The 27,671-nt window shown below is 37.2% G+C and overlaps 1 protein-coding gene across 1 annotated transcript in view; it reads left to right on the forward strand.

The window, feature by feature from the left end:
• LOC124170032 overlaps positions 1 to 27,671 on the forward strand; it is a 105,051-nt gene that overhangs the window by 19,725 nt on the left and 57,655 nt on the right. The window contains exon 5 of the mRNA XM_046548717.1: positions 22,788 to 23,028. Coding sequence (XP_046404673.1) covers positions 22,788 to 23,028 — 241 coding nt within the window. The remainder of the gene's footprint in view (positions 1 to 22,787; positions 23,029 to 27,671) is intronic.

A 27,671-nucleotide genomic window follows, 5' to 3' on the forward strand; every position in this document is an offset into this window, starting at 1 on the left:
CTCGTCGCCTCCTCAAGCCGCTTTTTGGGGTCGTCTAGATCTCCTATTTCACCTCCGCTCGCATATTTTATCGTCTTCCGCAATTGTTCTACTGTCAGGGCTTCGGATTCACTTTTGTCATGACCTCGTTCCCCTTCCCTTGGGGCAAGCTCCTCCACCTCCCGTCGGAAAATTTCTTTTTTTATTTCTTTTATTTCGGCATTTACTCTGGGCGACCTGTTCTCTGTGTCTATTAGGTGTTGGAGCACCTCACGATAGAAAGCTTTTGTTTCGTTTTTCTCCCTATAATATTCGCCTGTTAGTTTTTTAAATTTATTTATGATACCTGTTTTAAAGATTTTTTTCCCACCAAAGTAAAGTGTCATTCTCGCTGAGAGCGTGATATGAGAGTCGTAATATTTCGGTTTCAATATTTTTACACATTGTTACGTCTTTTAATAGGTTAGTATATAAACGCCAAATTTTTTTCTCCTTATTGTTTACATTCCGTGCATCAAAGTCCATTTTAATTTTGATATGAATGGTGTGGTGATCCGAAATAGCTATAGGGGTCGTACTGTATTTTATGAATTCATTTTTTAGTTTCTTTGATATAAAAATATAATCAATTCTATTTTGAGAGTGTGTTCCTATTCTTGTAAATTGTATTATATTTTGTACTGTATTTTTCCCGGTATCTATTGCGTCTATATTGCTAACTAAGGTTTTCAGTGTCTTGTTTATTCGGTATCTTATTTTCGTATTATTTGCCCCGCTGTCCTCCCTTCTGTATATAGCGTTAAAATCTCCCCCCATTATCGCCTTGTCCTTGAAAAGGCAGGCGTAAGGTTGAATTTCGCTAGTCAGGAACTCTCGCCTTTCTTCGCTTTTTTCATGTCCTGTAGGGGCTTTATCTAACTCGATAGCAAGTCTTATCGACGTTGCTACGTCGTTAGCTTATCGAAAATCTTAACTAACGACAATTGGTTTTCTCTACGCTTGCTTAGCAATATTTTCTCGGTTGCACTAACGAAAAATGTCGATAGCTTATCCGGGTGCTTGAGAGCACGTCTTAAGCTTATCGACGCCCGCCATAGTGTTTTTCGATATCGGTTTCAAAGTTTTAATTTTGCTACAACAAAGCTATAAAGTTAATTTTACTTGAAAAGTTATAGGAACACTTTTCCGGAGGAGGTGAATAGCATGAAAACATTTTGCAGTAATCAATGATATTATAAAGTGGCAATAGATACATTAGTTTTTTCGGGGGAGTTAATATGCTGTTTGAAGTTGATAATTGGTGTGAAAATAATATTTACACATTCTAATTATGGTGCTCCGATAATTTTTAGTCAGTAGTTTCTTACGGCTCTATTGATGGGACTTCACTTTTTAGGTCGGGAGCTATTCACTCTTGAGGAAAGAGCATATGTAATTAAGCATCTAGTGTAGAGAAGACGACTTAGGAATACTCAGAATCCTAATTTTTGAAGGATTTTTAATTCGGAACAGCCTTTTGAATAACCCCCGATTTGGCCCTAACACTGACGGATCTTTGACGCCTTTTTTTTTGGCTGGCTAATGCCACCGTTCACAAAAAAAATAACTGCTTTCCTTTTCTACTAAGGATTCATTAGTCGTCACTTTTAGCTTTTGCAATGCTGTTAAACTTAGTCCCAACGAAAACTATGCCTGTGTTTTGATGGGTACATGCATGCACTTATTTTAGTATCATTTGAAGTTGCTAATTGCAGTGATTTTCTATGCCCAATTGTGGCTACCAACAATTAACTTTTGCTACGTTTTGCTTTTGTGTGAGTTTAATCAGTAATTCGATGCCTCAACATGGTGGGTGACTATGAAAATATTTATATTACTTCCTTAAATGCACATTTTTTTCTATGTTTACTTTATTGTGCTTATCTTCTCTTTGAGTAGAATGCAATTATAATTAACAACAACACCAACAACATTAACACTTCCGTAATCTTTGCTCAAGAAATTGAAACTAAAAAGCGTTAAGTACCTATGTGACACGAGTTCACAATCACAACACTCGCGATGATTCCTTCCATGACATCCGCGTTATCTCGATATTTTTTTATCAACGAATTGATTTCAAACATCCCAAAATATGATGAAAGCGTCAATAAGTTTTTCTGATTGAATAACTACCACTGTGGACGTTGTGGACTTATAGCGAAAATAAGGCAAACGATGTAAACAAGCCGTGGCTGAAGAAGCACTCCGAAATTTACATTGTTACAATACTAATAAAAATAATTTTGTCACTACTAATCACGAGAGTAAAATTACTATAGGCGTAGGTGAACGAGTAAGTAGCAGACAAAGTCCTCTTCAAGATAATTATACTTGAAAATTACGATACATAATGCGCCAAAAGTTGCCGATATTCTTCCATCGACGACTGTGTAATCCTTGAATATACACGCTTATTTACACTTATTTCCCCCTTATTTTATTTTATATTAAGGATCGTTCTTCATGGAAATATATTACGACACATCATAAAAACAGTAAATGAATCCACGACTTAAATAATACTCATCAGTTTTCTCCAACATCTATTATTCTTTTCCAAATCTACCAGTGCGTTCTTTAGCAGCTTCTTGTTTATTTATGGTGACTATTTATCGTTTATTAGTTACCGTAGTTAGGCACTGCTTCTTGATGCTACCGAACAAATAAATCTAGGCATTGTGATTGGTTGAAAATTCTAGCCTCACTCGCAGGCGCCGACGGTGTATTGTTTGCTATCGACGAGCCGTGGTCTTGTTTAGCAAAGACGAGCTGTCGTTAAGGTGAGATACAGAAACACACTTTCGATAAGAGGGTGTCGTTGCAAGAGAGGACTTTCGTTAATAACCCGTTAACAACAATTCGTTAACGAGTTAGACAAAGCCCCTACTGAAGGGGCATACACTTAATAAAGTGTGTGTTTCCAATTTGCAATGTTATTCTCCCGGAGGCATGACGCCGAACATTCTTAACATTTAAAAACTTTTTTGTTAAAATTGGTGTACCTAAAGAGGAGTCATCAGTATTGCCAAATATGCGGTAATTTTTGCTCTGCCAAACAGGTATTTTGTATTCTTGAATTAAGATGACATCTGCTTTTAAATCATTGTACACAAAATTTTAATGACATTGATTTTTAAGGCATTCGTGATTCCGGCCACATTCAGTGACGCTACCGTTATATCTAGCTTATTTGAAGAGGTACTCAATGTTGGTTTTTTTTGGAAGGAATTAAAAATTTCTCTGTTACGTTGTTGAAACAAACGAAGGGCGTTTGCATGCGAAGTTCGTATCTTAAAAAGGGTGTCCAAATGGAGAAAAAAGTTAAATTTAAATGGCGAGGTTCGGAAATAGAGTCCGGCCCTCGACATCGGTCATATACACCAACTCTGAGTTCAATACCTCCGTATTCTTAACATAAGGCAAGGATTAGTAGACATTTTATATTCATGGTTATAACTGAAGCAAGATAAGTGCTATTCAAATTATTTAACATTAACTTTACAAAAACTTTAAAGCATTTAGTAATCATTTTCCTTTCTACTTGATTTTTTTTGTTCCCTTTGCGCTCACCCTCCTGGATTCTGATATCCCTGTTCCTAAGCTGTTCGTTCCACCTCTTCTTTTTGGTAGGTTAGAGTTAGAGGCTTCCCGAATAGCTTTTTCAGTTCCGCAGCTACGGCTCTGCTCCTGGCCTCATCCTCGGTGAGGTTGAGGGGCGCGCTGCCGCTGGAAGCCGCCTTATCCTCCTCCCCTCACTCAGACCACAATCTGCTTTTACCTGGTAGGGTAAGGAAAGAAGAAAGAGAAAACACTCCCCCCAGCACTCCCCAACCTCCAGGAACATTTAATTCTCTCCCAGCACTTCATTTTGGTCATCGCTCACTCCCTCCCTCACGTCCATGATTTTAATAGACTCCACACTGCCTGACATACTCACTCCCTCCCTGACTTACATGTTTTCTGTAGACCCCGCATTGTTTGAGGCACTCACTCCCTTCCTCACTTCCATGTTTTCTGTAGACCCCACATTGCCTGAGGCATTTATGAAATCATTTGTCCCCTCATCCACACCGGCATTTTTTATCAATTTCATCGTTGGGCTCTCCCCCCGTAGCTACGGCTTCTTCCTTGTCCGTCTCAGAGGAAGAAGAAGACCCTTCCTTATCATTTTGATCGCCTTTGGAACTTTTTTCTGTCTGTTCTATTTCTCCTTTTCGACTTCTTCTTTATCCCCCCTCTGATGTACTCACATGACTGACGTAGTTATTTTTCAAGTCTTTGTCCCCACTTTCATCTGGTTTTTGTATCTCCTCCGTCAATTTCACTCCGTCTTCCGTCGGGATATCCATCCCCTCCTCGTCTTCTTCCACCCTCCCAGAATTTTTAGAGCACTAGCGTGATGGCCCCGACCTAGTTTCTGAGCACTGCAGCCTTAAGTGCTCCTCGATTCCACACCTTGAGCAGGTCAGCTTTTGCCCATCATAGTGGATAACTGCGTGTTCACCGCCAACACTTATTACACTAGATATATTTTCCGTAAGTGACATCTTGACGGTTCTAGTGCCCGTCATCGTGCCCTGGTGTATACCATCGCCGCTCCACTTATTCTCTGAATATCCACAGACTTTGCCGTACTTGCTCAGCGCTGCTTCGACTTCCTCACATGTTACCTCGAAAGGTAACTGACACACTTTAATAAAAGTATATCTTTCGGATATTGATTCACACCACCATGAGAACTTTTTGGTGCCTTTGGCCGGGAACTGAAACTTTTCACCTACTTTCACCATAATTCTTTCAAAGGTAGGTTCCTGCCTGACTTTCACAAGGAATGACATCCTTCCTGGACCCAGCTGGATGCCATAAATTTCTTCCGTTTTCAGCCCGAGGTCTCCACCAATTAGTTGGTGGACCTCCAGGACAGAAGGCGTTTCACTAACACTCTCGATATTTACACGCAGAGTGTTCTTCCTTTCCACCGGCATTTTGCGTCGACTCGCACTGCGTTTACCGACACGAAAACGCTAACAGACCGCGTACCTCTGGTACAGGGGTGCGCGGTCGCCGGGGCAAGAAAACCCGCAGTCGCTGACAACAGAGCTCCGATAAGACGTCCGCTCGCTAGTCGGCTTTCCGGGCCACTATGCAGACCACTACGCTATCCAGTTTCTTTGATTTCCATGGCAATTATACCGAGGCTCATGGTACTAGGGGTGCGGCCCTCGCAGTCCGTCATGGATGGCAACGCGAGGGAGAAAGGACTTCCATGAAACCACTCGGAAGGACTCCCAAGAAGGCGTCGTCATCAAACAAATGTATTTCAGTGATAAATAAACAACAGTGATCATTTATGTACAAATGTAGAGAAGGTGGCCGATTACGCTTTCTTGTGGGACACCTGATGTAGATTTAACTGCATCGTAGCTTATTCCGCCAAAAGATACGTTTTGGTTACTATCACTCAAAAAATCGCCTATACATTTTACAACCATTTTGTTTAGCCCGAACGACTGTAATTTTTATAAAAATTTGCTCTGAAGTACTGAATCGCAGGCTTAATTGAAAAAAATTATGCGTCGAATTGTTTTATAGATGCACTAAATTTAAGAAAGTCGTGAAGAAAGAGCGCAAGGTGTGTTTCACATGAACTCCTTTCTAAAAGCCGTAATGACAGCCTTGGAGGATGCTACGACTATTTAGGAAAGTCATTGTTAATGTCGATATAAGTCATTGTATATTGTAAACATCAATAAGTTTGACTATCTTACCCATAACCGAAGTTAATGAAATTGGTCGACAGTTCCCTAGGGCCATGTTTGTTTCCCTTTTTGAAATTCGGTGTAACGTCTTTAATTTACATTTTATAAGTATCTTTCCTTCAGACTATGACTTCTTGAATATTATTTCTAAAAACGGTGCGATCAGTGGAGCTAACTCCTCGAGGACACGTGCGGATATTTCTTCTGCACCCGGAGATTTACTATCAGTTCTAGCTGTATTGCTATCCCATCGCGTTGAATAGTGATTCCTTTCATCAGTTCCTCAGTTAGAGGGATGTCTAAAATACAAGCAGCATTGCATGTAGTGTAGTGTGACAGTCGGCTTTTAACATGTTATTTAGGGGTGGGGCGATGTGGAAAGTAAGCGGGTTGAATCGGATTCACAAATCGGTGATAGGGAACAAGGAAACCTCTATTCATAAATTCAAATTTCAAAGCACATTTACAATCCAACAAGCAAGGTTTATTTCGATAAACGGTAAGTAGGGCACTTATATTTACCGTCAAAAAGTGAGCACAAATTTAATCCGTGACCATATTAAAGAAAAAAAACAACTTCTCAAATACATGAAAGTCCACTGTTCAACAAATATAATCAACTGAAAGATTAAGGTACCAGTCTTTTTTTAAGCAAATTAATGAAATATTGTCAAATTATTGCGATAATTATCTCAAAAGCGTGGCGAAACGGGAGTTCAGTCTTTCCTTTTTGACTTGTCAAAGTAGATCGCTGATAGAAAATGAAGGGGGACTCAGGGAATCGTTGGCTGGAAGTAAAACATCCGTTCTTACTTCACGGATCGGTGCTGCAGGCAAATATGTGATTGTGGGTCGCGTCGAAGATGCACTGGTTTGCCGCCGGCCGCGTCGAAGATAAGTTGAACTCATGGGCATCGTCCGGCTTTCGAGCGTGGGCTGTATGGCAGTGGAGCTGGTAGGCCGATAGTTTGGCCTGCCATCCTTCAGCGCTCCTCAATGGAACCCAAGTATTAGGCTCGTGTAAGAACGAAAATGACTTAGCCATGTGCTGGGTGACCGTGCAACATAACCCGTCTTTTTTGATTCGACTCCACGCCTCCTAAAGTCAACGGCGTCTCAGCTTCACCAAGAATCCTTCCCGCTTCTACCTGCCTCTCTCCAGCGTAGGAAGGGGGAAGAGAAACACGTGATTCACTACTTCAATGCCACCTATTTTGCTTTGCACCGTAATACTTCAGCGTCACCTTTTTCACTTCACTTCATCGCGTGGTCAGCGCGCACTTTCAAATCACTCAAAAAATGATAACTCAAAACACATCGAATATTACATATTACAAAAATAACAAATAAATTTATAAGAACAAAACAAACACATGGGAGAGTAAGTTCAAAATATCCTGTAAACGGATATGAACCTTTAAATAATTTTGAAAACCAAAAAATGCTGGAAAGCTTTGCCGCTACAGTATACACTTTCACAGCGTTAAACGTGTTAGCTATGTCCACAGTTTTGGTGACAAGTTTATCATCTTTATCAAATAGCAAATCTACTGTTGAACGTAATCCCCAGGGCACTCTCGCATGTTACCAAAATGATTTCGGATTTTCTTATAATTATGCACAGAGCACATTTTTGATGAAATTATACAGTGCAGTGCGCATGGATTTCTTTGTTTTTGACCGTAGCACAGCGTAACTTCCTCTTGCTTCAAGTTTCTCCGATTTTTCATCACCCACCATTTTGCATTTTTTCCCCAAGATGTATGGATTTCCCTGTTTCCAAAGATTCAAATCAATTTATTTGAGGTACCTGCGAAGTTTTTTACTATGGAGTTTATGAGTTTGCTAAATTTATTCGCTTATTTCTAGACGACGAAAGCGTAAAAACATAAACATTGAATGCAGAACTCTCTGCTTGATTGTCATCGAGGCGATGATCTCCTACTATCTTCTGACCTGTATGGAGAATGATCAAACAGCTCCCAAATAAATAATGCAATGAGACCTGTAATTGAATTGGCTGCATTTCTTAACATAACTTTATCGTTACGATGGAAAAAATCTGAATTTTTTTTTACAAAATTGCCACATCATAATCATCATCAGTGGTCCTAGGATTGGTTTAACGCAGCACTCCACTCAATCCTCCTATCAGCTAATCTAATCACACCTACGTATTTCTTCTCTTTCACATCCTTCTTTACTTGTTACATATATTTTGTTCGCGGTCTCCTTTTTCCGTTCTTGCCTTCCACTTGTCCTTCGACGATTGTCTTCATCAAGCCATCATGTCTCAGGATGTGGCCTACAAGGTTGTTTCGTCTTCTTATTAAGGTTTTCATGAGGCTTCTCCTCTCTCCCACTCTTCTTAGGACTTCTTCCTTACTAACTCGGTCGATCCATTTGATATTCATTATTATTATGAATAGAACCACATTTCGAAGGCCTCTATCCGTTGCTTTCTCCGCTGCGGTCATTGTCCATGCCTCACTTCCGTATAGGAGCATGCTGCAAATGTAGGTTCTTGGAAATTGTTTCTTTACTTCCATATATAAGTTTCCCGCTGTAAGAAGGTCTCTGTTTTGGTGGAATGCTCTCTTCGCCTGGGCTATTCTGATGATAATTGTTTTCTTACTACTCCAGTCACTAGTTATCTTGCTTCCCAAATAATTGAATTCATCCACCTCTATCAGTTTTTGGATCCCTATTTTAATGTTAGAGTTCACTTCTTCTCTTCTGCTGCATACTATTATCTCAGTTTTCTTTGTACTTATTTTTAGTTGATATTTACTCATTACCCTCCCATATTAAACAGAATATTTTTCAAATTCGTCTCTGTTTCTGCTCTGCTCTGCTGCTGATGTCATCAGTAAATCTTAGCATGCTAATTTTTTATCCATGGATATTCACTCCCTGTGCCTTTTCTTTGATTTCATTAATGTCTTACTCAATGTAAACGTTGAAAATTACGGGTGACAGCTTCGTCGCACTCCTTTCCTAATTGCCACAGGTGATTAAAAATGAATATCCTTTTTTATACTTGCATCAAAACAACTATAAATCCATCCTTTGAGATCGCCAAAGCCATTGCAGTTGAAACAGAGTTCAACACAATATATGCTTTGACATTTTGTCAGGCCTTAAACATATTGCGCCGTGCAATTCAGAACAAAAGGCGATTAACTAACAAGGAGTCTTCACGTACATAAACAGCTCAGAATGTTTTTAATCTCTCAGGATAGCTCCTTCCAAAAGGTTTTTTGTGCATACTGGAGGTGATTTCAGTCCGCGAGTGTGTGAAACTGTAAAAACTCTGGATACTGAATTTTTGAATGTTTCTGTTATGTTTTCCAAACATGGAAACTTAAAACTTGGTAGTATATCAAGTTTTTAAGAAATGTTCTCCAGCCTCACTTTTAGATCGATAAAATCTTATTGCCTATCGATTCCTGGGGGGAAAACAAATAGTGTCAATTATTATGATTTATCGACGAAGAAGGAGTAGCAATACCCAACATAAAAATTATACCACCGAAGTGAACATCCGTGTTCCAACCATGCGATGTATACTTTTACAGACCCTTAAAGCAGTTTATTCCACAAATCAAACACATCATCTTACGTGAGGATGGAATAAAAATTCATTCAATCGTCCATCATCAATTGCCCCTAGACGGCACAGAATCCGCCGTATCTAAATCGTATGCAGATAGTATCCATTGACGAAAAGCGACGGAGCGGTAGTCAATGGATACTATCTGCATACGAATTAGATACGGAGGATTCTGTGCCGTCTGGGTCTTCACTAGCATTCAGTGATAAGCTGAGGTAAGTGTGTTATGCCTAAAAGTTAGCAGAGAATAGAAGTATTTCTAAAACTAAAGGGAAATATGTTTCCCTGAAGATCTAAAAAACGAAAGTGTGTATGCTCAGTTAGCAGCCTTGTAAAATGTGCATGGTGTTTTTCAATTTTTCATTTTCTTGTTTTTATAACAGTTATCATTCAAATTCATGTAAAGGGGCAAAATAATAAATGAAAGGTAAAACGTTGGAGAAGGCACAATCAATTCCAGTATAATTCAATTTTTATATTTTTATGCCTTATATTATGGAGGTATTTCTTTCAATAAATGATTCTTTGCACAACAACATTTTTTGCGGGCATAAGGTCAAATGAAAGCAAGATAAAAACCGAATGATATTGCGATGGGGGAAAGCAAAGGAAGCGGTGGAAAGTGGGAATCTGGTAAGGCCGTGGATAAAGAAAAGGATGGGACGAGCCGACAAGCCAAACTAAAAGCAATACGATCATATGGGCATCGGCCTCAAGCATTGCAGGCCATGAACCAATTTTAAGTTGGTTTAGTAGAATAGTCCACCTAATAAAAAGTTCACATGTATCTACAAGTCGTTCCCCAGTTTACACGGCTTGTTTGAAAGCTCTTGGCCCCTAAATACGCGAAGAGAAAGAGACTGAAAATGTGGAGAGGTTGAGTTAGGGGGAGAAAGCCTACCTCACTCATCGGTCTCTGAGGGAAAGAGGAATAGGGGATAATGAGTGCTCAAAAATGACTTTTGGGAAAATTTTAACATTCCAACAAATATAAAGAACGAACTTCAACCTCCTGTCTTTGTTATTACGTGTTTAAAAAACTTCCTCCTATTCGTCTAGTCCTTCAACCATTTAGGTGATAAGGACAAATTTTATTTCTTTCTTTCCAAAATTCTATTCCTCACAAACAAATGCAATGTTACATGCACCCAACGTTTTGCGTTTTGGTAATAATGGTTTTCATAAAGTATGTCACCATTCCAGTATCAATTAATATCGACAGTCAAATATAGACTGAGAAATTTATTTTCTTATTTCAGTTGGCGAGAAAAACGGTGTTTTTAATTTTTTAAATGTATATTATTATTCCCATCGTTTCAGTTTAAATAATTAAAATATACTAATAATACAATAAAATAGTTTAAATTGAATCATTAAACACAGGTTTATTTTAAATTATGAATAAATTTTTCTGACATTTTAAAAATCTAAGTTTTATAAAAATTTTCTGAAAAATGCGCTTATATGTTGCACAACAGTCAACATGCCACACAAAAATTTGCAGAAATGTGATTCTAGCGCACTGGTGGCAAAATGTGGAATTCATTTTCCAAGCAACATTAATTTTGTGATTATTTTTTACATTTTTTTTTTAATAATCACAACAGCCAGAATCACAACAGAAAGCATATAAATATGCATTTTCATCTAGATATAAAAATTCAGTGCTCGCTAAAATGAGTTACAAAAATTCTACCGGTACAAACGGATGGACAGACACAAAAGTAATTTATGGAAAACATTGTAATAAAATAGACTAGTGGACAGCAACAAATGCAAAAGAACAATGACGACCTTCAGCGCTTAGAATACTTAAAATTGATAAAATATGTAGACAGGTAAAAATTTATTCGCAATAAGAACCAGGGAAACTCCTTGAAGACAGTATATTTAAAATATCTTCCTTTGAAAATGAGTTCCATTTACTTCGACGCTGGTACTGTCACTGGTCTTGCAACTCCTGCGTGGATGAATCTTGGCTATGGAATGAATAATTCGAAGCAAGGGTTAGCTAACGACATGAATTTCAATTTAGGGATTATTCTCAAAAAGCAGTCAATTAAAAATGTGAAACCTCTGTAATTAACAAATCTAATGAACATGAAACGGGTTTTAAAAAATTGGGCAGTGGCAGACTGGAAAAAATTTACTCCCCCCGACTCTCGAACCCTGGTCTTTCAAAATGAGAGCGCCATACGCTACCACAAATTGAACTTGAAATTACGGGTGAAATTTTTGGAATAAATTCAACGTGAGCGTATTTTTAAATGTTTAGATGGTTTTTTTTTCTCTTGAACCCTTATATATGGACAAAACCCTTTAACATTATTCCTAATTGTCTACTTTCAACCAAAAAAAGTTTCATCTTCGTTGTTAAATTACGTACATGAAGACTCCTTGTCAGTAATTGGATCGTTAGTCAGCAGTTTTGCAGTGAATTTTCACCCAAGTGACAATTTTCTATGACGATGATTTATAAAAGCTTGATCATCGATATGATAAGTGCTTGATATTAAGAGAAATTAGTGAATATTCTCAGATTTTATGTAAAAATAATATTGCTTTAAAATCTCACTGCCTTTTTATATTTCAATACAATACCTTGAGAACAGGCCTGGTGATTTCTCACTTACCACCTTCGAAAAGGTTAATATTATAAATGTTAGGCACTACATTTTAAAATAATTGTTTATAAAAAATTTTCTCTTGTGAGCAAAAAAGAATATCAAAAATTCTATGAGCCTGAGTTTCCAGATAAATTTATTCATTTAAAACGAAAAACGCAGGGCGCATGCTCGGCAATAAAACTCGATAGCATCTACTCCAGTATGTGCACACAACATTCAGTTACTACATTGATCTTCAGCATTTATAGGGAGTCATAGGGGAATATCCCGCAATGTTTTTCGTTGCACATGAAGCAATGTATTTAGATACTGCCAGGCTTATAGATAATTTATTTATTTGCACGCGAGAAAAAAAGTTTCTTAGAAAATTTATTTTTTAATTGCAATATATTTTATTGCTTCATGATATATTTAAAATAATGCAAACGATCAATTTCTAATATCCAGAACCACAATTTTTAATTAAAGAATCTGTAGCCTTTTGATAATTAAAGCAGCAATTGAAATGCGACAATTGAAAACCATTTCAAATACATCTTATCGAGCCTTCCTTGTGTGAGCTTGTCATGCCTCCTCCCAGGGGCGCAGCCAGGAATTAAGGCTACGGGGGTTTGGTGCAAATAATACCAGGGTGGGTGGTGGTATGGATTACCCACTAGGATAAGCGGTGCGTGCGAGATTATTAAATTGCGAAATTTTAAGATAACCGGTTCAAAATGGTGAGTTTTTAGGCTTTCTGAGGGATGTTTTATTAATCCTTACACTATTCTATTAGTAATATCGATCCAATTAAGTAAAATGGATAAAAATTAAATATTTTTCTGAGCTCTGGGGTGGGTTTTAACTCAAAAACACCCCCTCGCTGCGCCACTGCCGTATCCAGCATGAGATGATGATTCTCATAATGAAAAATAATTAAGTGTTAATGACAGTATAGGAACTAATATGATACATAACTCACTGAATTGCAAGCGAGTTAATGTAACCAAATCACATTTCTAACACTTTTTAGTCTGCCTCTTATAATCATGCCTTCTCCACTGAAAGCCGTACTAAGAACCCATTATGTTATTTTACACATGTGCGTTTTATGCACATTGAGCCTGAACCCAATAATTCCAAAACTGCGCCTGAGGAAAAGCTAGGTTCGTCTTCAAACTTCGAGAAATATGTCTGCCAAAACTGATTTTTTTCGTATCTCCTGACTCTAATTAACCATGTAGTTATCGTCTTCATTTGAGCCAACTTCCTAATTAGCCCGATCAAATTAGCCCAAAATTAAGGGTTACTCTTGCATAACTTCCCAATCAGCTGAAAATTTGCATGAACGTTAGGAAAACCATTCTAATTAAATACTGGATATTTCCCATCGATCCCGTGAGTGCAAAAAATTTATTCAAGGTCTAAGGTCATAAAAATGGGCTTTTTGCATTTTTTGGCCAAAAAATTAGTGTTATGATAAAAATTTCTCAAATAAAAATTGTACATCAGAAAATTATCTACAAAATTATCATCGTAATTTTTTATCTAACTAACAAGGGGAATACACGACCTTCGCATCGCCGATCGAGCTCAAATTTTGCGAATCGGTAGTTTATGGGTACAGATGTAATATGCCGAAGGGAGACGAAGCACTTCTCGTAAAATTCCGAGAAAAAAGCAATTAAAAATCGTTAAAAATGAAGGTACGCTATATAAGCTGTTTTGAACGCCCTTGATAACACTAGGGCGACAGCCCGGCGTCGGGATTAGCCTGCTCTTAACGAAAGGCGCCAAGGGGACCACGGCTTAACGTCCCATCCGACGGACGGTGTACTGCACAACTAGTGTAATCCACATTACACGCAGGGATTGAATTTAGGAATGCACCTTAATTCTTTACCGAGATTTGGATGTGGAAGGCCAGTACACTGCCTCACCACTCCAGTTAATCCTTTATTTGCAATTTTCAGGATGGAACTCATCATAAAGACATGCAAAGCAAAGTGATTTGCGGCACCACGAACAAGCAGAAAAGGCTGATCTATCGGAATGTTGAACGCGTGGTTCGCAGCTAATATAATTTTTATCGATGAGCAGCTCCTAGCAATAGTGCCACGCACACGTTAACTCATCCGTAGGAATATCCAAGGATAGAGTCTCTATGTTCAAAATAAGTGTGTACCACTAGCGTACCACTAACGAGTTCCATCCTGAAAATTGCAAATAAAGGATTAACTGGAGTGGTGAGGCAGTGTACTGGCCTTCCACATCCAAATCTCGGTAAAGAATTAAGGGGCATTCCTAAATTCAATCCCTGCGTGTAATGTGGATTACACTAGTTGTGCAGTACACCGTCCGTCGGATGGGACGTTAAGCCGTGGTCCCCTTGGCGCCTTTCGTTAAGAGCAGGCTAATCCCGACGCCGGGCTGTCGCCCTAGTGTTATCAAGGGCGTTCAAAACAGCTTATATAGCGTACCTTCATTTTTAACGATTTTTAATTGCTTTTTTCTCGGAATTTTACGAGAAGTGCGTCGTCTCGCTTCGGCGTATTGCATTTGTACCCATAAACTACCGATTCGCAAAATTTGAGCTCGATCGGCGATGCGAAGGTCGTGTATTCCCCTTGTAAGATTTACCGTTTCTGAGAAAAAGTCATTCGAAAGTTTGCCGGAGCTGTATTCTCCGTAATATGTATGACTATATTGTTGCGCTCTCCAAACATTATTGGACGCGTAACTCGCATAATGGTTACTAGATCTCACCTGTCCGTCCGCCAAAAATCAGGGCAGAGGGTTAAGTTTTAGATATTCTCTCTTAGTGAAAAAATGTGGTCATTTTTAGAATTGTAACTTAAAGTTTGTGCTATATTTAGACTTTAGCAAATTTTGGACATGGCTTTATCTGTAAAATAACCTTTGCCTGCATGTGAAATTGCTACTGCTGATAGTGGTTCAAAGACGTTGATTGATGCAAGTGCTAAAAGAAGTAATGAATTCATCAACTAAAAAAAACAAAAATCAGTAGCAAAACATGTGCAAAGTCTGAAAAACTACACTCGAAGTGGTACTATTGCTTCAGTGGAAAGGCATCATGAAGAGAATGAAGGAAGTACATCGAAAGTCCTCCTCGTACAAGAGTACACGAAAATAACTCAACTTTTTTCTTTAAAAATTATTCCTTATTTTGCGGCGATGAGTGGAATGAAGAATAGAAAGGTAACGAGCTGAGAAATATTGGCTTAGAATTCGTAAAGTTACTACATTTTCATTCAAAGAATCTGTTCTGTTTAAAGATCATAATAATTCGTTCCGATAATAATTTTAAAAGATTTGTCGCTCGCATAAGATTTAAACATAATTTAGTAGCTGCTGAGGCTATAGTTATCCTCATGATTGCAGTTTCTTAAAAAATCGCCCACTGTGGAAGTAAAACTGGTCGTCCTCGAAATTAAGCATTGAATCTGGCCATGGAAGAAATATTTGCCCACATCGAGAGTAGTGACGACTGCCAGACTACACTGGAAGAATTAAAAACTAATTGCAGAAGTTCATTTCTTGATGATAGAAGTGTTAAACTGCAATTAATATTAAATATTGTAATAAGGTTATTACCACTGAGAAACACAGAAAAGTAACATTTATATGCCTAATTGAAAATCATCATGATCAATTAAATAAAATAAAAGGGTTACTTTAGGTCCTGGAAGCTACGGCAGCAATCATCCGAGATGATCCCCAACAGCACACATTTGGATATACATTATGTATTAATATTGTATTTTCATGGGTCACATACATATGTATTTTTGTTATGTATCACATGTGTAATACATATGTATTATTGAATGTATTTCCTTTGTATTCATACATATGTAAAAGTGGTACGTGTTACACGATAAATACATTTGTATTTTTGAAATTTGAATACTTATGTAAATGTGGTCAAAAATACAAATGTAAATATCGTGTAAAACTTGCTACTTTTACATATGTATGAATACAGAGGAAAAACATATGTAAATGTGGTCAAAAATACACAAAATATACATTATGTATATTTCCTGTAATTTTTGAGAGGTGGATTTTCGTGTCGTCTTGTGAAATGTTCATAAACATTTTTTCCAGAAATAATATGTTCACTGCAAACGCCAGATTTCCTCATTTCAATGAATATTCATCCATTCGAATTTATACCCAGAAAGCTTACTATGGCAATTATTTACAAATTAACATAAATATGGCGACCATATTTATGTTAATTTGTAAATGCACGCGAAATACAGACGTATTACATATATAAAATTCAGTTTCCATCCGCGAAATATACACATGAAAAATGGTTCACAATACATGAAAAATACAAAAAATAGTTCTTGCACTGAGCAATAGTAAAAGCGAAGTTTAATTTTTTAAACAATATTTAAAATTAACTGTTTAAACAAAAAAATTAAATTCTCAATTCTGTCGCAACAAGCTAGGGAAGTGAGTGGAAGTGATAATCTCGTTAACAGTTAACCTCGGCATTTCGTTCGAGACTACGAGAACGTCAAGAACGTGCTGTGGGAGGAACTCCGGCTACTGATGTATAGTTAATTTTATATTTGTTTGTAATATTATACGTATTGGAAGAATTGACATAGTGTTTTAATCCTCGATAACCGGTGCTTGTGGATGGTGTGCTCAACCCGAAGCTATGTTTTGCTGGAAATGTGCTTCAATGCTTCAATCCCGCACGTTATTGCGATTCCTGCAAGCCAGCTCCAACAGTTTCCTGTCACTGGATAATTAAGGTAAGGTATGATTTATCTTTTATTATATTGTACGCCTACATAGACTACATTAATTATGTTATTTGAGTATATTTGGAAACAACTATATTGGCGCAATGTGTTGACCACATTGCGCCAATAGAGGTAATTATTTTGTTTATGTTTGGCTATTGTTTTCCTTTTTTGTTGAGTTATGTATCGAGGAGACTGGTCTTCATTGAAGTTATATGGTAAAACGGGTAAAACATAGTGTAATGTCAATCTTGTACGTATAAATTAATAGATTATGCGTCTTATAGTAATTCCGTGCTTCGCGGCTGAAGTTACATTTTTTTTCTTCTCTTAATAAAGAGCAGAAAAAATTGTTTAAAGGGATGTTTGCGTTCACGTGTAAGTTGTTTTATCGCTGTTTAATACCACAACCTACTGTATTGTAGTTCTTGCATTCCTAGTTATCCTATGCTTTAGTCATAACATCTTTGACCGTAGACTTATCAGCGTAGCCTTGTCACTAATAGATTCCTCGAGGTTCCGAGCCGTTTTGCCCACTACTTCTAATTATTTAACGAACAAAAAGTATTGGTCGTGTAATATCGGTTCCCTTAAAGCAAAGTGTAATATTTCTTTCATCTTGAAATATGCAGTCAATCAAGGTGCATTTCGTCGTTATTTTTAACACAAGATAAATACGTAATTTTCATGCGAAAGTTTGTCATTATATGTAAGAAAAAGGTGCGTATGGACCAAATTGATTAATTATAATTTTATTTTCATGCTCTTTCGCGCATACCCAGGAGGCGGCGACGATGTAAATAGCTTGGCCTGGACAAGAGGAGAATGGATTACGGAAAAGACGACGAAGCAAATCCAGAAGACCATGTGGAATTGTTAATACCGAGGTAAGGTTTGAGGGAAAATTTTTTTAAAATCCATAATGGAGAGGTTTCTTAAAGTTATGCCTGAAATTATCGGTGGTATGAAATTTATTTGTTCGAAAATTTGATATCACAAGTTTATCTTTTTTCTGTGTGAATCATCCGCTACTAAATCATGGTACTAATATATTAGTATCATGTACTAAATAAGCATACCAATGGATACACTTTTTCCTAGTTAATTTATATTTAAAAGTAGTCATATGATCTTTTCTCATATTTCTCATTCTTCTTAAGAGAAAGGCTATTAATTTTGTAAAATGAAAGCATATCCCCAAAATACATGATTTCTCAAAGGACAAGGTGAAATCTGCGCTAGCTTGAACCTCGGCATAATTGGTAAATGAAAAAATTTAAAACATATGTCTGGAATCTAGCAGAGAAGCCAAACTTTCATTTGCATTCAGAATATAGAATTAGTACTAAAATTACAGACTTCACAGAATACTGACTGCCTATATGAATAAAAAAAAATAAAATTGAAAGGCCTTGAGCTCCTATTCAGATCTTACAAAAAGATATATTTTTGCATGACTTTTAAACTTGACTTCTTCTTTTCTCCTTTCAGGAAGTGGCTGATGGTGCAGAGTTGGTTTCCTGATTTCAGGTTTCATCTTGTGCGATGGGTTACAACGCTTGTTCCGTGCTAATATTTTTTTCTACTTTCCAACTCAAACCATTGTTTGTACTTGATTTATCTTTGTGCCAATTTTTAAAACTAAGTTTCACCTACTGTTTGCTGGCCCTTAATGCTTGTTAGCAATATTCATGGCTACACTTGTTCTTTGTGTGTATTATTTTATTTTTCTCTTTGAATAAATGTTTTATTATTTGTATGTTCTTGTTTCCTTATATTTATTCATCCGTTTGATCCATATTGATATTAAGTGGATGTGGGTCAGAAAATCAATATGTATAATTCGTGCATGAGGGCCTGCAGATACATATGTATATTACATGTAAGGATATTCAGATTTCCAATTTGTAATACGCATGTATACATACATCCTGAGGGACTTTTGAGCCACTTTTACGTGAAATATACAGACGTAATACAATTGTATTCCATCGTATACATATGTATAATTCATGTATGGGTATTCAGATTTCCAATTTGTAATACGCACGTATACATACATCCATAGGGACTTTTGAACCACTTCTACGTGAAATATACCGATGTAATACGATCGTATTCCATCTTATACATATGTATTTGGTCACGTATTTTTTGTGTATTATTGATGTTATACAGATGTAATACAATTGCCGTGCTATCTGGGATATTCAATCGTTGGCCATCGGTAGTTCTCATTACCATCCACCAGGTCGCATGTTTGTAGATATAAAAAATATTATTCCGTAGTCATTGACACATGTTAAGAGCAAATTTTTAAAAGATAAACGGTTAAATTTAGAGCTGATGAAATCAGAATGTAAAACATTTGTACTAGTATTATGACTGCAGTTACACCTCGGTCTTTCAAGTCCCAGCTGAAATTGGGTATTGCAGTTTTTTTCATCGGCAGTTTACCTCAAAACAACTCATAAAAATTTTTAATGCTCCAATCGCTCACAGAATTCGCTTTCTTCTTTCAGTCTATGGATCTCCAACAAAAATCACCAGCACTTATCCTTTGATAAACAATGACATGATAAAAAACGTGTGCATTTGGCTTGTCTTCTTTCAACTTCACCTCCTGCTCGGCGATATTTCTATCGATTGTATTACCAGGTTCAAGTGTGACTTGGCAGTAAACTGGATCGAAGACATTGGGGTTGGAAGTTAATTCACAAGGTTTTATAACCAATCCATACCCTACGCCCGTCGCCATTATTTAATTTTTTGCAACTGAAAGAAAGGGTGTACTTCAAAATGTAGTTGCTCAAAGTGGGCTTATTTTGTTCAACGGCCTGCATCAGTTGTCAAGCCCAGTCGTGTTCAAACGTTGGACTCTCAAAAGAAAAAGATACCGACATCAATGACAAAACTGATCAAGTATCGGTGTTGCAACAATTTACACCGACTCACGGGAATGTAGAAGAAGAAGATAACCGTAGAAGAAGAAATAAATAAGAAGAAGCATAATAAAGCTGATTTACGAGTAAAACAGACCGTGGGGTAGAACTACTGGGAAAACTACGCTTAAAAACGCGCTTCGTGCACTACCACATAGGTGGCGAGGAAACGTGTGAGTATTATGGAGAATTATAAACCCTTTGTCCCGATTGTTGGCGGATGGACAGGTGAGATCTAGGAGCCAATATGCGTGTTACGCGTCCAATAATGTTCGGAAAACGCAACAATATAGTCAAGAATATTACGGGGAATACAGCTTCAACTAACTTTTGAATGGCCTTTTCTCAAAAATGGTAGATCTTAGACAAAGAAGTACAATGAAAACCTAGTAGATAATTTTCTGATATACAATTTTTATACTAGCAATTTTTATCATAAAACTAACCGTTTTGCCAAAAAATGAAAAAAAACCATTGTTGTGATCTTTGACCTTGAATAAATTTTTTGCACTCACGGGATCGATGGGGACTTTTCAGCATATCATTAGCCTAACGTTTATGTAAATTTTTAGCTTGTTGAGAATGTATGCAAGGCGCTACCTTGGTTTGACAAGGTTCTAACCGACATTTTTGCAAAATTTGGTGTTTTCAATCAAGATAACTAAGTTTATGTTTCTCTATGTGTTGCACCAGTTTTTATTCCTCTATATAAAATAATAACAGATTTAGAACAGTGAAAAAGTTCCAATTGCAAGGAGAAAAAAGAAATATTTGGTGTGACAAGGTTCTAACTACATTTTACTTATTTTATTACTCATATAAACATGTAAAAAATAAAATAAAAAAAAACATATTTTCTTAAAGTAATAATTACTGGTGTATCTAGTGGATCACTAGTGTATAGCCAAAAATCAAAAATAAATTCCGATTAATAATGGAAATAGAGCAGGTTAAAACTTTGACAAGGTTTTTCTCAAAACCAGCTGATGGTCAGTTAGAACCTTGTCAAACCAAGGTAGCGAAGGGTCAATGTCTATTTTGACCGGGCTAAATAGTGAGTAGAATAGAATATGACTGAATATTCGGAGACCAGTTTTTGACGAAGCGATGACACTTCATCATTTTTGATAACAGCAATAGGCTTTCTCTGATGCTTTATTTCTCAATCGGTGAATGTTTAACAATACAGACGAGTCACGTGCAGCACCGAGAGAGAAAATTTTTCGGATAAATTGATAAATGAGAGGCTGGTTTTCATGAATATTATAATTTCCATCAATGTTCCGCCGCACATAAAAGTCTACATGCGTATAAATTGTACACGTTAGTCCAATTCAGCGGAAATAAGTGGGGCAGTTAAGGGATCTTCCGTTGACACCTGATATTCACCGTGATGGGAAAGGCACCAGAGACACCACATTTGGAAGGATCATTGGTGGCATTTGAGCTTGAGAAATGTGCAATTATTGTGTTCCAAAGGAACCTGGCAGCTGCCCTATGTCACACGAAGGAGCGCAAAGAGATATTATTTCCTGTAGTATATAACTGACAGGGCTAGAGACTGGTATGTTCACGATAGTATAATGAAACTTTTACAGTAACAATATATATTGAGAGATTTTTCGATTAAAATATTGCTCTTTTCGATGAATGGTAATATATAGTGGAGATATTGTTTAAAATTACTTTTTAAATGTAATATAAAAAATCATTTTGCGATAAAGCATAGCTACTGTAACATATGAATTCATTTTCAAATTGCGTACCTATTCTATTTCTTGGATTTTCAAGGATGGACTGTTTTTAACTTCATCGGTAGAGTGGTATATATTATGGCCAATGTCGAATAGACAATGGGGCCAGCATGGAGGCAGAATATAGATAAAAATCTGGAAGGCTTTCACTGCAAGAAAATAATCGGAAACAAAAATTTGCTTAACAAAGCTTAGTTTATGAAGGAATTTCGAAGGAAATTAAGGACATGGTCTTGTAAATGACATTTTGTTGCGTAAAAGCTGTACTAGTTACACTTAGGTCGTTTTACTCGGAGCACAACATTGCGCAATCTTACATGTGTACGAAGGCGCAGTCAAAATTGCTTCGTGTAAAGCGGTGAATTGCTACAACGAACGAGAGAATTCACAGTTTCGATATTGAAAAATAGCCCCAGCTCTAATTGATGGCACGGTTTTTCGCAATTTCAACAAATGTTTTCAACACTAGCCTGCGCAATGATTTGCCACGGGTAAAACGGCCTTTATATGTATTCGAAAAGACGATATACCAATTATCACTGCTTCTGTCATATTCGCGCAGTAATTTGGAAATTCAATTTTAACAGTATTGTTATAAACAGTAATTACGATTATTAAAAGTGTGATCGGCATTGTTTATGTTAATGTTTATTCTTAATCTAAAATATTAGAAACTGATCAAAAATCGTTGCTCTCAACATTCAAATTAATTATCCTCCTGGAATACATGGATGCAAATGACAAAAAGCAATTATTCGTGTTTTTCACCGTGTTCCACAATTTTAAAAATGTGAAAAAATAATATTTTAATTTAAGGTTGGTGTAGCTACTAGTATATTTAAGTGTTTTTTTCAAAATGTCTGGGGGAACTTAACACTATCTTAACCTGCTATTTTATTTGTTACTATCTTAACCTGCCTGCTCGTACTAGTTAATGCTATTGGTTTTTATGTAAAATTTTAAGTATTCAAAGTCGTCTGGTGTTTGGATTTTCCATTTGGGGTATTAGTTCTTCATAGCAGGACAAACTTTACGGGAAATATAATGCTTTTATTAGGCAAACAATAATGTTAATTTGGGTAAAACGAGAGTACTTTTTTGTGTCCTTGTGGTGAATTTACGTTTTATCAAGTGATATATCAAGTGGGATTTAGGGAAGCCGCATTGGCAGTTATTCCCGGAGGGAAGACTTCGAGCTGTAGGCTAATTGAGCTAATCTTAATTGAACTAAAAACCATGAGTGTAAATAATGATGGAGAGGAGGTCTGTTCTACATACTCAAGTTGTTGTTTTTTTTCATAATTCCAGGATCACTGAGGAGGGGGTGGGTCGTGTGGAGAAATTTTTTATCAAAGTTCTCAACGATATGGTGAAGCAGAACATTCTCCTTCTGTCATCCTCGATCGAGCAGATGGTCCTGTGGCCCAGTCTTGAGCACTACGCTCAGGGAAGGGATTCAAACCCAGACCACCTTTGTAGAGGGAACAGCGAAGCTGACATCCAGACATTGACCAGCGTCATCAATTCATCCTCTAAAATTAGTATCAAGGTAACGATGTTATGAGATAATAGTTAGAATATTGCATTCTATTAAGGTGTTTTTCCATGGAGTACTGCAGAAGTAATCTGGGAGCCTTTCAAGAGGGCAGTGCTGGAAGGAGCCCTTTCCTTCCAGCACTGCCTTCTTCAATTCACTTTAAGGGCTACTCCCTATCAATCCATCTAAAATTCCTGTTCTTTCCCTTCCTCTCCCTCGTTTACCGAAAATTCTACCCTCTAACACCGTTTTCAGTATTCCCTCCCCGCTAAGTAGGGTGCCTTCACATCTCTGCATTGCGTCGACGCTACGAGAGCTCCCGTCCCGCGAGCAAATTTTTCCCTCCACAGCTCTGCGTTGCGAAAATAAATGAAAGGCAAAAAGCATCGGCCCCTAAAATTCAGCCTGGGAGCATATCATCTTATGATTTCGAGCCATACGCACAAAAATATGACGTTTTTAGAATTTTTACGCAATTTCATTTCTTGAAATATTCTTTTTAACTATAAATAGCTTTTGAAGTTAATATGGCGACCATAAAGTTGATAATCAAGCATGTAGTGATGGCCCTTGCCCATGCATTATTTTAACCTTTAAAATATATTTTCTAACTTGGAATAATAACAAATTACACACACTCAGTGAACATGAGTAACGTGGAATGTTATCAGGAATATCTATTTATGATAACTGTTCTTCAAACAGATTGTCCTAGTCACATTATCTTAATGGGCTCAACTTAGCAGATCATGACGGTAAAATTATTAGATATAAATTAGAATTTTAACGACCGTAGTCACCAACAAGGAGCTATAACGCTGTATTTAGCTTGTGATACAATTTACGGGTATGTGTTATGCTTATCTATGCTCCTCAGTGATTTTAATCCAATTTATGGTTAATATTTGTCATATTTTTAGGAAATATACTAATATCTACGCTTAATACTTCAAAATAATAGCAAATAATGAAATCAATAGCATTTTTCACTCCAACTACAATTAATCCTGCATATTTGTATACCTAAGCTTGCCATAACTGAACTAACTTTGCCGAACTGTAAAGGCACTCTACCCCCTCAATCCGGACCGTGAATCTCCCCCGCATCACATCTAGAAGCCACCTCTCCTCACCCACCAATCCCATCACGTAATCGTTCATCTGCCTCTTTGTCCACTTCACCTTATTCATTTTTCTCCATACCCACATCTCGAAAGCCTCTAGTCTTCCCTTGTCCTCCTTCCTAAGTGTCGACGTTTCCGCACCGTAGATAGCTTACACTCCAGACACTTCACTAACCTTTTCTTCAAATTCTTTCATAGCGAACCTCTCACGAGCTCTTCCCTGTACATGAACGCCTCCTTTGCTAGTGCAATTTGCTTCCTGATTCGCTATTGTGTCCGTTTTCCTCTAAATTGCTGCCTCAATATTTGAATTGCTCTACCTCCTCAAGTTTTTCACCACCTACTTTTATCTTGAGTCTCACATTCCTCGCTCGCGATGCTTTACAACACCGTATGACCTTGGTGTTTTTGTGATTAACCCTCATCCCATACTTCTCGCACCACTCGTCTAGAACATCCACTATAGCCTGCAGTTTCCTCGCTGACTGGCTAATCAACGCCTGATCATCCGCTTATCTCACCGATTTAAACACAATTCCTCCCACTTTAATTCTAGCTTCCAACTCATCCTACACTTTCATACCTTCTCCTCAAAGTATACATTAAAAAGCAACGATGATAAAGAACTACCTTGTCTCATTCCTCGGCCATCGCTTGCCCATTCAGGTTCTCTATTGCACAGTCTGGGCCATATACAGATTACGAATGAGTCACCTATCCCTCCAATCTACACCTATTCCCTGGAGTATATGCATTAAATTTACGAATTTCACCCCATCAAATGCTTTTTCAAAATCCACGAAACATGCATTCATGTTGTGGTCATATTCCTCGTACCTCTTCACGAGCGACGTCATTATTGCTATTACATGACGAGTTGACTTTCCTTTTCAAAAATCAAACTGACTTTAGCCCAAATACTCGTCTGCCCTCGCCTCCATTCGTCTGTTCAATATTCTCAGTACCACTTTCGCCGCGTGCGATGTAAGGATAATTGTCCTATAATCTCCGCATTCCAAAGCTTATTTCTTATGCGGAAGCGGAACTAAAACTGTCTTCACGAAATTCTTCGGCCAATATCCATTCGCATAGATCCTGCGTACAAGTCCAAAAAACCTAATCACGTTTTAAATACACTCCTTTGATTCCACTACTCAAAAATATGATTTACACACATATCTCTAACAAAATTTAAAAATACTTCGGCGAAAACAGCAGAAGCGCCGACGCGCAAACCCACACGCCACAACCTTTACAACCAAACCCCCATTCTGTCCCGCGCTGTCAATATCAGTTCATTCTTATTATTTTTGCGGCCCATTACTGCCTGCTTCAGTGCCCTTCTCCCATCAATTGTCACATTAAAATTCAACTCAAAATAAATTAAAATTAATTGTTAAAACCTTTTCTTACTCTCCTTCCTTAGATTCATCAGGAGCTCACGCGCGGCTTCGAACACGTACACTGTTTCCTAGCATCCATATCACAAAGTGTTCTCTCGATTTCCGAATCTAAGATCTCCGGCCCAAGATTATCCTCCTCCACTTCACTTTCTTCCTCTATAGTGAATCTCTCTGGCCTGTTCCTTCCGTTATTCAGATCATCCATGCACTCCTTCCATCTACTCACTGCCTCTTCTCACTGGGTTAGCATCCTCTAATTTTTAGCCTTAATTTTAGACAAGGATTTTCCTCTTTTTCCCTTCTATAGCGACTTAACCCATTAATGCCCAGAAGATTTTTTTCAAAACATTTTACTTTTTTTGCTCAAATTACGATTAGACATCGTATCTGATACGGTAAAAATGTTTTTAAAATTCTCTAACATTTGCATAGTACTTAATCCTATACGTATCTTAAGATACAGCTGGGCACTTACGGGATCAAAAATGTACATTATCATTTAACTGTGTTGATTCACGTTTTTGCTATATAATTCATTACTCATGCCTTCATCAGTAGTTTTTAATACTTGAATATGAATTATTATGCATCAAATAATATAATTTTGAGTATTATTATAGTATAATTACTTAAACAATATAAAATTGAAATTTTACAGCAGTGTGACCCTGTATCCGAGTTTTTTATACCGTAGCCATCCCTGTACAACTTATACATCCATTTTTTCTTTTCGGAAACAGAATAACAAACAGGAGTTTTCATTTAATTTTATATGCTATTAGTAATCATGGTATCTATGTATTTATCATTGTTATAAACTATCCGGTTTAACTAGAGCAGTCCCCCTTTGATTTTTGAAATGCAGCTTTTTCTGGATGGTTATATACACCATTGATTCTATTTTCCCAAAATGATCCAGTGCCACACAAGCTCCTTCCAGTCAACATTCTAAGCAGCTTTTCTGATGTGAATAAGTTGTCAACAAACATGTTTGTACCTGGTGGTAATTTACATTCATCCACGAGTCCTAAAACTACATCTCCTCCTTGACCAAGACCTGTTCTCTGAAGGTTTGCTACAGCATGATAAAGGTTGACTTGATTCGGAAATACACCATAATTTTATCCCAATTCTTACTTGTTTCCCTCTAACATATTGCTTGCAGCCATATCTACCATAGTAGGGGTTCATTGATTAATCCACCAAACAGTATTCTCCAGGGCTTACAATTTTGAAAGTCTAGTTCAAAATCTCAAACAAAGGTTGAACTTTATATATCCTATCCTTGCTATCATTCTTCCCATTATAGTAATTATCTGCCAGATGCAGAAACTTTCAAATTTCTTCAAACGTGTTCCATCGCATTGACTGAGAAAATATTTTGATGGTGCAGTCTGAAGATGACCTCCGATAAAGCCATCGACTAGGTAGACTGTGATAACCTGAGAGTAACAATATTCCAAACACTTTATAAATCTCTTCGATTTGTACGTATGAAGAATGTGCTAGCATTTTTAACAATTGTCCAGAAAATTTTGTCTTGAATTTTTCTGCTGACAGCGTTGATGGTAGACTATTTCAGATTTGTTTCACCTCTGCTTTATCACTAAGGTACGTCTTCTCCTCTCAGCGGTAAATGAGAAGTATATACAGTAAGGGGTTTGCAACGAAAGTAACAAAAAATTATTTATAAAAGAGACGGTTGATAAGTCTTTAAAGCGACGATTCCTCCTTATGTCAGGTTTATCCTTCGGAGACTCGAACTTGAATACAAAGTACTAAGTTTTGGGCGACGTAGCGTAGTATATAGTTTCTTCACCAATGTTCACCTAAGTTACTTATTTCCTACACTGATTTCCGGCTTGCAATCTGGATTTCATTGCCAGCAAAAAGTTGGTGAAACAAATAAAGGGGATTTCTTGAGGAGATTTGGAAAGATTAAATGAAAGTAAGTTGATTGCACATTTTAATCTACGTTACACACCTTCATCATTTGCTCAGTGGAATAAGTGTATTGCAGCATGGATATTCAATAGAGAAGTGTGTGAAAACTATATAAATCGTGTTTAGTGCCCCGTCCCTCAAGTACCTCTATTTTCTCGCCGGGGAGGGTTTTTGTTTTTGTCCC

Source organism: Ischnura elegans, chromosome 13 (assembly GCF_921293095.1).
Source record: "Ischnura elegans chromosome 13, ioIscEleg1.1, whole genome shotgun sequence".
NCBI classification, from domain to species: Eukaryota; Metazoa; Arthropoda; class Insecta; order Odonata; family Coenagrionidae; genus Ischnura; species Ischnura elegans.